Below are 16,160 nucleotides of genomic sequence, written 5' to 3' on the forward strand. Positions count from 1 at the left end.
TTTGATTTGCTTTTATTTGTTGTAGTTTCCCTCTGAGGAACCCCTTCTTTGCCTTGTAACATGACTGAATGCCAACAGCCATCCAGATGGCATTAACTAGGCATCAGAAAGATTCTGAAGGGTTTCACACCTGCAAGCTCACCGGTTTATATTTCTCTCTTCTCACTGCTAGGTGGAAGAATCCTTGAGGCGGCTGAAGAATCCCTTACAATTGCGTCTTCCTATCGAAGAAATAAATGACAAACATTAATTTTTTTGATAATTATTAGCCTTGTTGAATTGCCTCATAAGATTTGAAACTGGAGTATTCTGGACTAACGTAGTCCTTCTGTTTTTGAAGGGGTTTGGGGGTGAAGAAATCTACAAGGAACAGCTAAAACTGTTTCTGATAACCGAGATTTCTTTTTCATGTTTTACAAAGAAATTCAGACTCCCCATGTATATAGTTTGTTTCTTAATACTGTTCACAATAAAAAGAAACATGTAGCAGCTATTATTGAATTAATAATGTATACTTGATTGAAAGAAGAGACAAAAATGATTTTTAAAATTTTTATTTTAATCTGGAACCCTTCTATTTGAATGTAACTTTATAATAAGGTAAATAAAAAAGGCATTGCTGTTTTGGGCTTATTTTATTTTTTGAGTTAAGATCTGTTCTGCGAAAAAAAATTAAAAAGCACCTCCTAAGTTTTCAGAAATCCTCACATGCACAAATAGCTTCAGAGTCTGTGGCTTTTTATAAACATATAAAGTTTCTTGTTACATTTAAGATGCAAAGTCCACAGGGCACAACTCACCTGTACAAACAGCACCACCCCCAACGTCAGGGAGCAAGATAGTACATGTCCTAGCACCTATAGAACAACAGCTAATGGCCTGCAGTAGGTCAAGCTACTTAATAATAATTATAAATGGGATGCCTGGAACTCTTTTGACCGTACCAGCCAGTTACACCAGTCAGTGGCAGTTGCACAACTGAGTCTGACAGTGTTCAGATGGTATTTGCCAGGCTAAAGTATGGGCATGAGGTCAGATAATGGAAATGATCCCTACAAAAGCATTATTGTATGGGGGCGGGAGAGAGAGAGTACAAAATCTAAAGTTTCAAAATGAAGCTTGCAAACTCATGCACTTGAAAATAGTTAAGTCTGATTAACTGCTTCTTTCTTGCTCAAATGTAAAAAGATTGACTTATTTTCCAAAATAAGTTTGGTAAGTATAATGTTGATTTCTAATCCAATAATTTCAAATGCAGTGCAGAAAAAGTACTTCTGGTTTTAAAATGTTGAATTTTATGGAAAGTTCAGCATTATACAACTTCCTTTCAAATTTCTTTTTGCAATTTTTCTGACAAGTTAAAAAAAAGTCTTTCAGATTTTGAAATTATCTTACAATATTTACAATCCCTTTCTTTTTTTTTTTAAGGACCTTGCTGGTTGTAATTTGGTTACTTGGGTCTTCCATTATTGCTACTTTGTAGTTTTGCAAATTGTCTTAGTTGATCAAGAAAAATAAGCACGATTTCTTAACTGAAATAGTGCACACTGACAATGCTTGACAGTGCAGTTCCAAATATCAGCTACGCAGAAGCAACCCCATTGAGTTCAGTGGGAATTACTCCCAGGTAAAAGGGTACAGGATTGCAGCCTGAATCTATTACCCCATATGTCAAGATTGTGGGTAGTTTGAGATAACCTCTTGTTACTGCTCCTCAGTGTTATTTTGATTTTGGGTAGAAATGCAGCTTCTTAGTCAACATTGATGCAAAGCAAGGAATCTGCTTTTTCCCTATAGCGTTAAGATCTTTGCACATATCCACTCTGCGATGAGCCACCTTCCTGTTAACCAGTGTCAGTAGCTCTGTGAACTCCAGGGAAGAACCATGTTTTCTTATCATCTCACACAGATCTTGAATGTACCAAGAACCATTTACAGTCTCGCGATGAGAATAGTACCCTATTGCAAAAAAAGGGGGAAAGGGTATTAAGTCTTTGTCATGTCTGCAGAAAAGCCTTGGATATGAACCTGCATTCAATTATTTTTTTAAAACTAGCAAATAGTAATCTAAGAGATTATTAAACCTAATTCCATGCTTTGGGAAAGCTGAAAATAATCACACACCCTGATCTAAAAACATGTTTCCTGTCATCAACTGAACTTTTTAAATAAATATGCTTAGGATTACAGCCTTAGTTGGTCTTGAGGGATATTCATTTGTGGAACAAGAATGATTAAGGGCTTAAAAATATTTTTTGAACTATTAATGAGTACACCTTGCAGCAAGAATCCGTGTGTCCAACTTCAACAGCAGAAGACAACAGGTGTACTTCCACTTTGGACAAAGCTTTAATCCCAAGGCAGATCCTTAAAAACTCTGAACTGAACTTGCCTGAAGCAGTCTAGTCTCAATGCTACAGAGATACCTCTGAGTTACAGAGGGTGTTTTTGTTTTTTTACTTTCTCAAGCCAAATTTTTGAACCTTCCACAAGCAACTCCTATTGAAGGAAATGTGTGGTTTTTGCATACATTTTTTCTTATCGTAAATATAGCATGCAACCCTGCACATGGCAGTAATACAAGTATACACAGAGACTAACTTCAAGAAAATTCTCTCTTTCTTTTGTAGATAACTGCTATTTCACGGAATCAGCAGTTACAGACAGCCCTGGGGGGTGCATTTTACCTTCTGCAACCGAGTAACACATGAGGAAGTCTGCCCCAGCAGGCAGTGTATATACGGCGGCAGCATCAACTTGTGTTTCATTGATTTCTGTTTTGCTATCCACTGTGTCACGATGAAGGACAGGGTCGTCATGCCTGTCTCCTCTGCATGCCTGTGGGAGAAGAAACGGTTGGAAACAAAGTCTCACAGCTGGACACCATTCTAACGCAGAACCTTTCCGAGTTCTGCCTTGGTTGACATACACTGAATATATACTTAAATATTTGGTTACGCTTTGCTGAGTCTTTTGGTAGGATGACTCAGCTTAGAAAGGGCAGCAAACACTGGGGAAAGGGTGTGTGTTTTTCACTTTGGAATTGAGTTTAGAAAGAATCATAGAGTTGGAAGAGACCACAAGGGCCATCAAGTCCAACCCCCTGCCAAGCAGGAACCACCATCAGACCACTCCTGACATATGGTTGTCAAGCCTCAGCTTAAAGACCTCCAAAGAAGGAGACTCCACCACACTCCTTGGCAGCAAATTCCACTGTCAAACAGCTCTTACTGTCAGGAAGTTCTTCCTAATATTTAGGTGGAATCTTCTTTCTTGTAGTTTGGATCCATTGCTCCGTGTCCGCTTCTCTGGAGCAGCAGAAAACAACCTTTCTCCCTCCTCTCTGTGACATCCTTTTATATATTTGAACATGGCTATCATATCACCCCTTAACCTCCTCTTCTCCAGGCTAAACATGCCCAGCTCCCTTAGCCGTTGCTCATAAGGCATCGTTTCCAGGCCTTTGACCATTTTGGTTGCCCTCCTCTGGACACGTTCCAGTTTGTCAGTGTCCTTCTTGAACTGTGGTGCCCAGAACTAGACACAGTACTCCAGGTGAGGTCTGACCAGAGCAGAATACAGTGGCACTATTACTTCCCTTGATCTAGATGCTATACTCCTACTGATGCAGCCCAGAATTGCATTGGCTTTTTTAGCTGCCGCGTCACACTGTTGGCTCATGTCAAGTTTGTGGTCAACCAAGACTCCTAGATCCTTTTCACATGTACTGCTCTCAAGCCAGGTGTCACCCATCTTGTATTTGTGCCTCTCATTTTTTTTGCCCAAGAAGCATGCTTTGTACTTCCTATCATATGCATAAACCAAGGCAATACTTAGAAAAGCAAGGGAATATAAGGTGGCTCTATGATACTGAAGAGTTTTCCATAAACTGACACATGAAGTTCTGTCTACCCCGAACTGAGGGCAGGGACTGCAAGAAGCAGCAGATAACAGGGCCACTGCCTATTCAGTTGGAGGAGGGATTTTTGTGTTTCCATTTTTTGGAATTTCTGTATTGTTTCCAATAAAATAAACAACTGTCGTCTCCTGCCTTCCCTAGCCTGGTGGTGACCTGGCTGGTACTGGTGGGAATTCCAGCCCAAAACACCTGGAGGGAATCATGTTGTGGTTTAATTCACGAGTGCCACCTTCTCACCTGAATTATAAATACTTTTGGCTTCCCAACTAGGCTTGGGCATTTGTCTCCTCTGAACATCTTGGTTAATTCCTGTATCTTTATTTTAGCATCGTAGGCATAAACATGATCATCTTCTCCGTGGCTCAGGAAAATGCACACGAAGCAGTCTGCATCTTCATGCTGGTCTGTAGACACTGTAAAACAATGCCGTTGACAAACGTTATTTTAAAAGCAATGGTTGGTAAAGTAGTGATGAACAAAGTACCCTGGGGTCATGTTGGAGCTGAGCTCAGCAAACCCAAGCTATCCCTACCCCCCCAAAAAGGGAAAATAGCTCATGCTCTTTTATACTAAGACATATTGAAAATATGAACCATATTTTACTCTCGATTGTATCACTGGAAGTCTCTGCCGTATCCAGCACCTCTACAAATTCCTCATGGGGCCCTGAATCCTGCACAGCTGCCCTTTTGTAGTCCTACTAAACCTCAAAACTAGAGGTTCTTGACAGAAACAGTGTTCAGAATGAAAGAGACATGGGCTTCAAGGTGACCTTGTTGCCTCCATCAAGCCGGATTGATAAGCATCCATACTAGGGACTCGGGTACCGAAAAAGCTACTGCTTGGGCTATTGCTGTGTCTGGATTCAAGGTAAGGAAAGGAGGCTCCTTACAGGCAGAGACAATTAAGAACTATGGGTTGGGCAAATAGTGCTTTCTTCATAGTGCGGGTGAGTACTATGAATGGAACAAGTTCTTATTTAGAGTCAGGTGACTTAATTGGAAAGGCTATTAAACTACATCGATATTGCCTGCTAATTCAATGATACATTCCCACTCAAATTCTAGTACCTTAGGCTGCAATCCTAACCCCGCTTTCCTGGGAGTAAGCCCCACTGAATTCACTATGACTTACTTCTAAGTAGACACAATGAGACTGTGCTGCAAGTCTCATCACAATTTTGCTAGAGCCTACTTGGTGCTTTCTGGCTGTTCTGGAACTGCAGTTCAAAACCAGCTTTGTTTCAGACTTGATATCACTGCTGCAACTTTCCAGATTTAAGTCAACCAGCAGGTTTCATTCATTAAACGTAAAATACGCTCCTTTACATTGTTGGAAGGCTATCTAGTTCAACGTCCTGCTGATGCTGAAATACACTACTAGAGCATCCCTAATGTTGGTCATTCAGTCCCACTGTGTAGTGGGAGACTTTAATGGAGAGTAAGTCTCCCACTACCACAACACAGTCTTCCACCTTTCTTCCTAATTGCGCAACAGAAAACATGAGTGTTTCCATCCTAGTGGCAGGCCTTCAAATATTTAGCCATCATATCTGCTCTTACTTATTGCTATTGTCATAATTCAGCTATTGATTTATCAATCTGGATCAGGCATAGGCAAACTCGGCCCTCCAGATGTTTTGGGACTACAACTCCCATCATCCCTGACCACTAGTCCTGTTAGCTAGGGATGATGGGAGTTGTAGTCCCAAAACATCTGGATGGCCGAGTTTGCCTATGCCTGATCTAGATACTTTGGATCAGTTCAACTCTCATAAGGAAACTAAGCAACTGTGACAGTAGCATATTTCTTGTCTATTATTTTTTTTACCATAACACATTTTTATCAAGAAAGGGTTAAACAAAAGGTTTTAAGTTGAACACATTCACTATTAAAGCTGTATAATAATCATAGCAGAATTTACTCAAGTAAATAAAGCAAAGTCACCTACCGTTGTAAATGTTTTGCAACACTTCAACTGCTTTAAGGTCATCGAAGCACTTCACTTCAAACCCAAGCTCCGTCAAACTAGTATAAACAGGAACAAGAAAAGTCTTGCAAGTTGCATTTGTTTCTTGGTTTTTCTCTTCTTGAGAAAATGCAGCATTAGAAATGTGTGGGGTACTAATAACTAACCAATGACATATGACATGGTTTCTCCAAAACAGCAATAAAGGAACAATAAAACTACTTTTTGAAGAGAAAGCTATCCCAACTGTTTTAACTTGAGTAATCTGCTGGGAAGCAGTTTACGAGTGGCTTGACCTTAATTGAACAGGAACCAGCGGTTCCTTTGGAAACTTTCTTGGGACTTCTCAAAGCAAATACTGGATCAAAAAAGCATATTGATAGCTTAACACTCTCCCCTCTGCACCCCAATATTGATCTGCCATGTAATTTATTGGTTGATGCAGTGTTCAGGAATAGAAGGGAAATAAGGTGTTTTCGCAACTACAACTCTTAACAGGTTGCTCTGTGTACTCCTATCCTGCACTCAAAACTGCTTAGAAGCCATTTTTGGCAAGTAGGTGGTCTATAAATGAAGAGAAAAATAATGTGCAGCCACAAGAGTGGGCTGGGTGCCTTCTAAGGTACACCTTCAGTTCATGTGGCGTCATAAGGTAAAGGTAAAGGTACCCCTGCCCGTACGGGCCAGTCTTGACAGACTCTAGGGTTGTGCGCCCATCTCACTCAAAGAGGCCGGGGGCCAGCGCTGTCCGAAGACACTTCCGGGTCACGTAGCCAGCGTGACATTGCTACTCTGGCGAGCCAGAGCCGCACACGGAAACGCCGTTTACCTTCCCGCTAGTAAGCGGTCCCTATTTATCTACTTGCACCCAAGAGTGCTTTCGAACTGCTAGGTTGGCAGGCGCTGGGACCGAACAACGGGAGCGCACCCCACCGCGGGGATTCGAACCGCCGACCTTTTGATCGGCAAGTCCTAGGCGCTGAGGCTTTAACCCACAGCGCCACCCGCGTCCCTTCTCATGTGGCATCATGCTTCTCTGCAAAACACAGGTGGCTTGACAGGCAAGTCAACATGGGATGGGTTGCCTAAAAGTTTGAAAGCTGCATTCAAAGTGCTTTATATACAGTCATTCTTTGAACTGCACCTGTAATGTTCACCTGTCTATTGGTCGGTGGGGAAAGACTTGAGTCATAATGACCAACTAAGGAACACATGTCTGAGGCAGCATTTGAACTGTGGACTTCACAGCTCATGCTTTTTTAGTCCTTACAGTGCATTCATTCTCAGGGCAAGTCCCAAGTGGGCTTCATCATTTTTATACACGATGATTTTGTCTTTAAGAAACTTCATTCTTTGGTGTTTTTTATGTATAAATGGCATGAAGTTGGACTGGATTCTCCCTACTCCGCCCACAAACTCACACACGCTTAAAAATAATTTGAGAACATCTCCACACCTGCGTTTTAGGTTATCCCTGTCAGCTTGAGTGCCACGTCTCTCTGGTAATGTCAAGTGCCAGAAAAAATGTTCGTGGTTGAAGATCAGAGCAAGTCCCCTCCTCTTGTGGTTCATGTTATACTCCACTGCTGGATCAAAAAGCTGGATGTTTCTACAAAAGTAAGGAGTTTTCAGTTATTAAATCCAGTCTCCCTCTCTCTCTCCTATGCACACCACCTTGCTGAATCTACTGGATCAAGCCAGGATCCAAAGAACTGTACAACTGTACAATACATGGCCAGAGGACTTGTATGCTTCTAAAATAACAGGTCCCAATTCCATATGCCAGTTGTAGTTTTGCCAATCAAACAGGATTTATTCCATACGAAAATAGTCCAGTCATTGTATACACACACACAAATATAAACACATTGCTTTAGGATAGAAAATTTACACTGCACTGACAACTCTTAATTCTGTGATAAACCCAGTTACAACAGTCAAATAATCAGCAAGTACAATTTTGGTTGCGCCTAGAAAGGTTATCTTTTGTATTGTGAGCACTTCAGAGCACAGCCATACTTATTAGAGATCCAGTAAATATTGGGGGTGTGGTTGTGCATATACTGTGGAAAATACTTTTCCGTCTCTTTGTTTTCAGCTACAAACAGCTGTTCAAGGACAATAGAGATCCTTACCTTTCACCAATGGCATCTGTTTCAGTGTGGTTTTGCTGTCCATCTATAATTTGAAAATAATTCAAAACATGGTTGACCCAATATACTTAAAGGCACAAATGAAATATATATAAATGACCTATTTTTCAAATAAGCTTTTAAGGAATGTATCATCAACATGTTCCAAAGATGTTTTCATTTGAGATAACTGGGTTTGTTCCTGTATTAAGATTTTGCTATAGTAAATCAAGAGCTTCTACAACTCTTGTCCCCAAATCTGTAATTAGCAATCTAAAAAATAGCACTCCAACTTTGACTATTTTTGTTGTTTTCATGTATTAAATTTTGCTGACACCTTTCTCAAACAAACCCAAGGCAACTTACAATATAAAAATATACAATACATAAAAACAAAGTGAAAAACTGGCCTTTATCCATACAATATGCAAAATGTAAAAACGGTGCCCCAATATACCAAGGTCTCAATAACACTGTGTGTTCCTGTAAAGAAGGTTGCCACCAAGACAATAATTGCTTATCCCCAGAAATTAATTGTCTGCCTTCCAGTATTATAATATGCCTGAAAGCAGAAGAAAGTTTTTACATGCCATCAATTGTACTTATGCATGAATAGGTATGTGCAGATTTCAGTCCTGCTTTTCCCCTCCACTGTTCCTGGCTAACAATAAAAAACAGCATTTCATCTTTTAAAATATTTTACAACTTTTGCCCTAGTTGAAATCTTGAAAGTGTATCTAAAGATCTATCTTTCTCAATCTTTTTGAAACTCGAAACTTCTGCCTCCTGTCTCTACTCTCAAGCCTAATCAATTTTCTTTTGCATAGGTAGACATGCACAAAGCCTTAGAGGACGGTTTGTGTGTATCATTGGATCACAGCACCTGCAATGAACAGGGGAAATAACAGGACGTGTACATTCCATTCTAAATGCACATACAGAGAAGCTTCATTAGAACAATCAGCCATGCCTACAAATTTAATGTGTATTAGTTCATTCCCTATGCAAACAATCCAGCTTGGGTTAATGAAGCAAGAGGGTGCCACCTTCCCATAAATCAGATCCACCTCTGAATGTTTTCACCTCCACAGGAATACACCCACACCCCATCTGGGGAGGAAGATTTCCTTCTCCAGCTTGCTTCCCTGTTCTGTTCCCACTTAGAAAAGCTTTCTAAGTGGAAGCAGAACACTTTTTTGAATAGCTTTCAATTATATTTTGAACGAACAGCAGATACTTTACCTCTGTCTTGCAGTACATTCTTGCTGTCCACATGGATTTCTCCTATGGCAGAAAACAACATATTTAGTGTTGCAATAAAAGTGTAGACTGTTCACTTCTTTTCTGAAGTTCTATATATAATTGTGTTGGTTCCAAGGTTTTGTAGATTCTGCTTGCTCATTAAACTCAAGAAGACTTTAATCCAGCCTTGGCCAGGTGTCCATGCTGATTTGTGCAGCTGTGTGCCTGCAGAACAGTGATAGGGAAGATGTAGCCTTCCAGACACTCTTGAATTACATACAAGACCTTGTCTCTGGCCATGCAGGTTGGGACTGATGGGAATTGAAAGTCCAACTATGATGCACTCTAAGACAAAACACGGGTTAGCATGAACACAAGGGTTCCCAGAGAAATCACAGCCACTGCACTCCTCCCCTGGTCCACCTGGTGCAGCAAGGTAAATCGTAATTGGGACTAGTGTGCTGACCAAACCTGGGCCCATAGCTTGTCTTCGCCAAAGAAATCATGAGCTGTAAAACGAAGAGGAAACTTACAGCTCACACTTTCTCTGGAGTAGAAAATGGAAGTTGGTGCTGCCCTAAAGACTGTCACATTGTTGTTGGGACCTGAGACAATGGAATGTGCCTCTGGGGGTGAAGTCAAATGGCTGCATTAGCAGCACTGAAGTGACCTCCCTGGAGCACAAACCTGGGCAGTGTTCATGGATGTCCTGAGCTGCACAAGGACAAGACTCCCCCCCCCCCGGTCTCACTGATGTGTTTCAAAGGAAAGCAGAGAGATGCATTTGGCACCAGTTTGGCAGGAGCTGCTGGAAGACGCCATCCAATTATCTTGGGGACGCCACTCTGGATTTGTATAGGGTTTACACCTCAGCCTTGTCTTCTCCCGAAGATATCCCGCAAAGCAGCAGAAGTTTAGGATCAGAGTTTTCCTTCTCCTAGATGAGCTACCTTCCCAGGTGAATGAGCCCCACCTGCCCCTCACTTCCCTCCACAGCACATGCAGAAACTGTGGTCTTGTCTGCTAAATCCGCAGAAGCCTGTCTTCGCATGCAGGGGAAGTCCCTAACTCACTGAAGGTTTGAGACCAACCAGGCCATCAAAGCCATTCTTGGGCATAGCTGTCAACTTTCAGATTTGAAAATAAGGGATCAGCAACCTCACCTGTCCCAGGGACAGTCTACAGGATATCTAACAATCCGGGATAGCAGCGGGAAGCAGCGCTGGATTAAGCAAATTTCACGCAAAAAAAAGGGAAGGTTGACAGCTATGTTCTCGGGGTGTGGCTGCTGCGGCCACCTGCTGACAGCTTCTAGACATAGCTGTCAACTGTCCCTTATTTGGCGGGAAAGTCCCTTATCCCAGCGCCGTGTCCCGCTGCTGTCCCTTAAATTTCCTGGGTTTCAAAGGAAGCAGCTCCTCTCCCTCCCTCCCTGCCAGCCAGGGAGGAGGGAGGCTCCAACTGTGTTGCTTGGCTGCGTTGCTCACCCAATAAAGAGTCTAAGAACGACTGGGGGTTGGAGCTTCCATGCCTTGTGCCGATCAAATCGCCTGAGTTGCCTGGGGACTCGCCTTTGCTCAGCGCTTCCCAGCGGAGAGGTGACGGTGATTTTCCTTGCTGCAGTTGCTGCGCTGTGGGAACCACCGCTTGAGGCTTCATTTGGCTGCTGGCTAGGCTTTCTGCCTTTGGCTCGGAGGGGCTCAGAAGTTGAACATACCCGTGCTAGGAAAATCCCTTATTTTGGCTGCTGGTCCCTTATTTTCGAGGCTGCCGGCCCCCTTTTTTCAAATCTGTAAGTTGACAGCTATGCTTCTAGGAGCCACAGGTGAGAGCTGAGCGCACCCTGTACTGTTCTTTCCAGTTACCCCCCAATGTGGGCGTGGGTCTGGCTGCTTTGCAGCGCCGCGGAATCACCGGTTCACCCCAGCAGCCAAGCACCCGACTCCCTGCCCTGCGGGAGCGACAGCAAACGCGCCCGGCAGCTACAACCCAGCCCAAAACACAGCGACGCGGCCACGTGACGACAAGGAGAAGGAGGGGCGGAGCGGGAGGAAACACAGGAAGGCGAGAAAGAACAAAGGAACGAGTAGAACAGAAGCCGACTCGAACCAAGAGGACAAAGGGCGGGCGTGGACAGCAGTTTTGCTTTCTCTCTTCCCCTACCTCAACGGTAAAAAAGAATACCCCTTAGTGCCCCCCTGCTTGAACTAAGCCTCAGGAGGTCCGTGTATCATATATTGATCACTAAATGCAAGTACAGATGCACAAGCCAGTCTTTCCTGAACACGAGCGTTCTGCAGATGAGAGTTCTTGCATGTACACCACCCATTTCAAAGAGTCCTGGGAATCGCGGGTTCATAAAGGGTGCTGGAAACGGGGGCTCATTGAGGGGTGAACTACTGTTCCCAGGGCTCTTCCGGGGAGCAAATACGCTTTAAATAAACTGGGTGTCCCCTCTGGTTCCCATTCAGACGTTAACACGCAGGCAGACTCCAGACCCCACCGACAGGATCCCTCGCTCTCTCCGGGGGTTAAAGGCGGCGCGCAGCCTTCCTACTGGGGGCACCTTTTGGAGACCCGTCTCCCGCGGCTGTTCCTCCCCACCGGGAGAAATTTCCGAGCTCTGACCATGCAGGCGAGGAAGCCGAGCTAAGGGGAAGGAAGAGCCGCAACCGGCTGCACCCGGGTCGCGCTCAGGCTTCCTGCCCCGCCGCCCCTCGGTTTCTCCACCAGTGCGCAAAGGGCGCCTTTGTGCACAACGCCCCTCGCGCTCGGCTTCCGGCGCCTACCTGAGCCGTTGTTGGAGTTTCTCTGCCGCTTGGAGCTCGCCATGGCTGGGCTTTCGACTGGCACGCCCGAGACTGAGGGAGGAAGCCCCTTGGGTGCTGCTTCTGCCGGAGTCAGCGTTTCTCCACCTCCAGGCAGCCGCCTTCCTCCGCCCACCTTTTTCTCCCCCTCCACCCAGCCCGAGTTATCTTCCTCTGTCCCTCTCGGTTATCCAGGCGGGGCGTGGGCTGCTGCTCCTGGGTGCCAGCCTGGACGCACGGCTCGAGGAAGCTTCCGTGTTCCTTCCCTCCGAAGGTCAAAGAACTCGCCAGGGCTTGTCCCCGAGGCTTGTTTTCGTTGCCAGCCCCCAACACTGCCTTCCCAAGACGTGTCCAAGCAAAGCAACAAATGCCAACCGCCTCCCCTCCCCAAAGGTGTATACAGTACCAAGGCTGGCCCACTTGTGAGGTAGAAAAATAGCACAGGCTCTCTTCCTGGGATTAAAAAACACATTGATAATAAATATATAGCATATATACCCTAATGGCTGGGCCGGTCCTGTTCCTACAACTTAATTTATTTTTATTTTATTCTATAATTTTTCTTAAATTTTCTGTTTTACATTTTAGAATATTCATTTAAACAACCTTAAAATATCAATGACTTCCCTTCTTCTCTTTCCATGGTTCACTTTGCAAAACATAAATCCCTGCATGTTAGTAGGAGCAGGCCAGCGCATTTTGCCGCCTGAAGCAAAAGATGTTGTTCAATGTCTTTATAAACAATTTGGATGAAGGAATCGAAGGGATACTCCTCAAATTTGCAGATAACACCAAACTGGGAGGGGTAGCAATTCACAGAAGACAGAATCAGAATTCAAAATGACCTTTCCAGATTGGAGAACGGGGCCCAAGCTAACAAAATGGTTTTCAATAGGGATAAATGTCAGTTTCTGCACTTAGGCAGGAAGAACCAGATGCACAGATATAAGATGGGGGACACCTAGCTTGCTAGAAGCACATGTGAAAAGAGTCTCTAGGGGTTTTGGTGGACACACTGAAAGGAAATTTCCAAAAGGCAGTGTTTCTGCCTTTATCTATGGGTAATCTCATTGCCTTCATCACCACACTGCAACTATGGTAAGACTGTAGTCCAGGCTTCCTGAACCTCAGCCCTCCAGATGTTTTGAAACCACAATTCCCATCATCCCTGACCACTGATCCTGCAAGCTAGGGATCATGGGAGTTGTAGGTCAAAAACATATGGAGGGCCAAGGTTGAGGAAGCCTGCTGTAGTCCTCCTCTAAAAAGAAAATGTAATTGACTAGACATAAAAATGGTTAGCATTCAAGGGTGTGTACCAATGTTTCCACTTGACAAAAATAAAACATGATATACAGGCTGCTGGCAGGGTGGTAGAGGATATAAACATCACCTGTGATGTAACCCAACACAAAAAAGCCACTAGCATGACATACACTGTTTCTAACATGTAACATACTGAAGACTAGGAATCGTATCTAATGGTGACTTTGGGCTGGCAGAAGCGTGTCTGCTTGCATAAGTTAAACATCTGGTTGCTACTAACCACAAGTCCTCCTACCCCAAAAAGCTTTCCCTGCCAGCTGGGTAGAGAATGGGTATGGCCCACAAATTGTAGGGGAGGGTTTGTGAAAATGGGTTGTCTCACCTTGTTAGCAGAAGCACTTTTAGCACAAAGGTACCATTGACTGCAACCCAGTAACTCAAATTGACCTTATGTCTAAGGATCTATCCCTACTTAAATGGGAGTGAGCTCCAATGAATCCATTGGGAATAACTACTGAGGCGTGTATAGGATTGTGCAGCAAGTGTAATAATGTAAATGTTGACAACTTCCAGAGGGATCACAGTTTGTAGGTGGAAAAGCTTCTTCATGAGGCTGGCAAGTTCCCACTTAGTACCACTAAATCCAGTGTCTTCTGTGGTCACCACTTCCAGGGCCGTCTGATTAACATTGCAGGAAGCTGCCTCATACACTGGTCCACCTAGTGCATGTTTGGATGATGGGGGCTTTCAATAGTCCCAGCCCTATATCAGAGACTGAACCTAGGAAAATGTGCATGCAAAAAACGCACGTGCTCTACCATTGTGTTATGGCAGGCATGTCCAACAGGTACATCGCAATCTACTGGTAGATCACAGGGGTGTCCCACGTAGATCACGGAATGAAGTTTAGTGATTGCCTTTGGTCAACCCGCCCCTAACTCCTGCAATGGCAATGGGTAGATCACAGCTGGTCTTTTTATACTGTGAGTAAATCACAGTCTCTTGAGAGTTGGACGTGCCTGTGTTATGGCACTCCTATATAAGAATCACCTTTTCTTTCCAAACTTAAAAACTAAACCTTGGTCAAGGTATACCTGGAATCTTTGATCTCTTAGTCACAGTTGTGTCAACCCTGTGCTAACATAAACAGAACTATTGGGTCACAGTAACCTGATTTCTGACCCATATACGGTATAAATTTATTCAGTTTGCATTAACAACAATAATAATCCCAGACACATATTGACATGCTGTAACCTTTTATTGTTAACTTTAATTATCTTTAATTATTTGGTTTTAACTGGTTTTCATTGATAATTTTAATATTTCTTGTAAACTGTTTAAAGGTTTTTATGAGAGTCAAGCAGTATACAAATCTTTAAATTGTGGGGAAATACAAAAGACCTGTGTGGAAGCCCAACTGCCACCTGCAACTAGATATTCTCTTCAGAGCTGCAGACGCCTTTTCTTCTGCACCTAATTTTTCACCAGGCACAATCATCTCAGTATAAAGGGCTAGAAATAAACTTCCTTTTTCAGAAACAAAAGCAGGTATTTTTCAGGATATTGTACCAAGTGCAATAGTTTATAAATGTATTGACATTTTTTTGAATATTCAGAAGGAACCTTGGTCACTATTTATATAACTGACATTTCAATGCCAAAAAAGGTCTTATGCCATGCTTGTTGAATTAACATTTGTTAAGAATGCAATGGGAACATAGCTCAGCATTCTGAAACTGGCCAGAACTTTTATGATTCCCCAGCATTAAATGGTTAGTATAAATGCTTCTACCCCAAAGTGTGTTTTGGCAGGGGGGGGGGGTGTAATGTAACTCTCTCAGTTCTAGATTTTAGATCCATGATTAAAGTTTACACTCCTTCAAACTTCTCCAAATTGAAGTTCTCTTGTTTTTGGCTTGCCATTGCTTTCATTAAAATATCTAGAGAAAGTAGTTTGCTCTTCCTTTCCTCTGGCTTTGGTTTGTGTTTCGCAGATTGCTCCTGCTGAACTTTGCACCTACAGCAAGCTAATAATATAAACTACTAGCTTTGAGTCACATTGCTAGGAATGCTCTTGGCAGGGCAAACTAGTACTGAAATTTGCTGTTTGAATTGCATCTTCATTGCACTTGTGTATTTGGATGAAAGGTTGTTATGGTGTACTTTTTTGGAGCCTTGTATTAAATACTTCTTCACAAACCTAAAGCTTTAGTTCTGAACCTACTCTTAACCTGAATTTTATTGAAACAAGCCAGCTCCGTAAGTCAGTAAACAAAAGTTATGACTAACCACAGTTTGTCTAGCTTCAGACAATTACAGTTAGCCAAAAATGGAAGGGAGTTTCCGACCTTGCAGCCATACTGGGTGCTGCAGGCTCTCATGTTACATCCAAATGCAGCTAGAACAGGGGTCAGCAACCTTTTTCAGCTGTGGGCCGGTCCACCGTCCCTCAGACCATGTGGTGGGCTGGACTATATTTTTTTTGGGGGGGGGGGAATGAACGAATTCCTATGCCCTACAAATAACCCAGAGATGCATTTTAAATAAAAGCACACATTCTACTCATGTAAAAATACCAGGCAGGCCCCACAAATAACCCAGAGATGCATTTTAAATAAAAGGACACATTCTACTCCTGTAAAAATACACTGGTTTCCGGACTGTCCGTGGGCTGGATGGAGAAGGCGATTGAGCCCACGGGCCTTAGGTTGCCTACCCCTGAGCAAGAATAAAGGCTTATAAAATGAATCCTGCAGATTTTCCTCAGAATAGTATGCTACTCAGTTAAGTTTTATTTATAGCAAAAGGACATGACACACACA

The 16,160-nt window shown here is 43.2% G+C and overlaps 2 protein-coding genes across 4 annotated transcripts in view; one reads left to right on the plus strand and one right to left on the minus strand.

Moving 5' to 3' along the window:
- MCUB (mitochondrial calcium uniporter dominant negative subunit beta) overlaps positions 1–1,420 on the plus strand; it is a 72,064-nt gene extending 70,644 nt beyond the window's left edge. For all 3 annotated transcript variants that reach the window (XM_083456827.1, XM_083456828.1, XM_083456830.1), the window contains exon 8: positions 173–1,420. In XM_083456827.1, coding sequence (XP_083312953.1) covers positions 173–250 — 78 coding nt within the window. In that variant the 3' untranslated portion in view covers positions 251–1,420. The remainder of the gene's footprint in view (positions 1–172) is intronic.
- Positions 539–12,356, minus strand: CASP6 (caspase 6). The gene is made up of 8 exons (XM_083456838.1): positions 12,052–12,356; positions 9,263–9,304; positions 8,024–8,066; positions 7,345–7,497; positions 5,871–5,947; positions 4,157–4,332; positions 2,688–2,838; positions 539–1,959 (listed from the first exon to the last, which is right to left on the minus strand). The coding sequence occupies exons 1-8, from the start codon at positions 12,092–12,094 to the stop codon at positions 1,721–1,723; spliced, it is 924 nt and encodes a 307-aa protein (XP_083312964.1). The 5' UTR covers positions 12,095–12,356; the 3' UTR covers positions 539–1,720.
- Between the last annotated feature and the right edge of the window lie 3,804 nt (positions 12,357–16,160).

Source organism: Podarcis tiliguerta (assembly GCF_965153285.1).
Source record: "Podarcis tiliguerta genome assembly, chromosome: 9".
Lineage (NCBI taxonomy): Eukaryota > Metazoa > Chordata > Lepidosauria > Squamata > Lacertidae > Podarcis > Podarcis tiliguerta.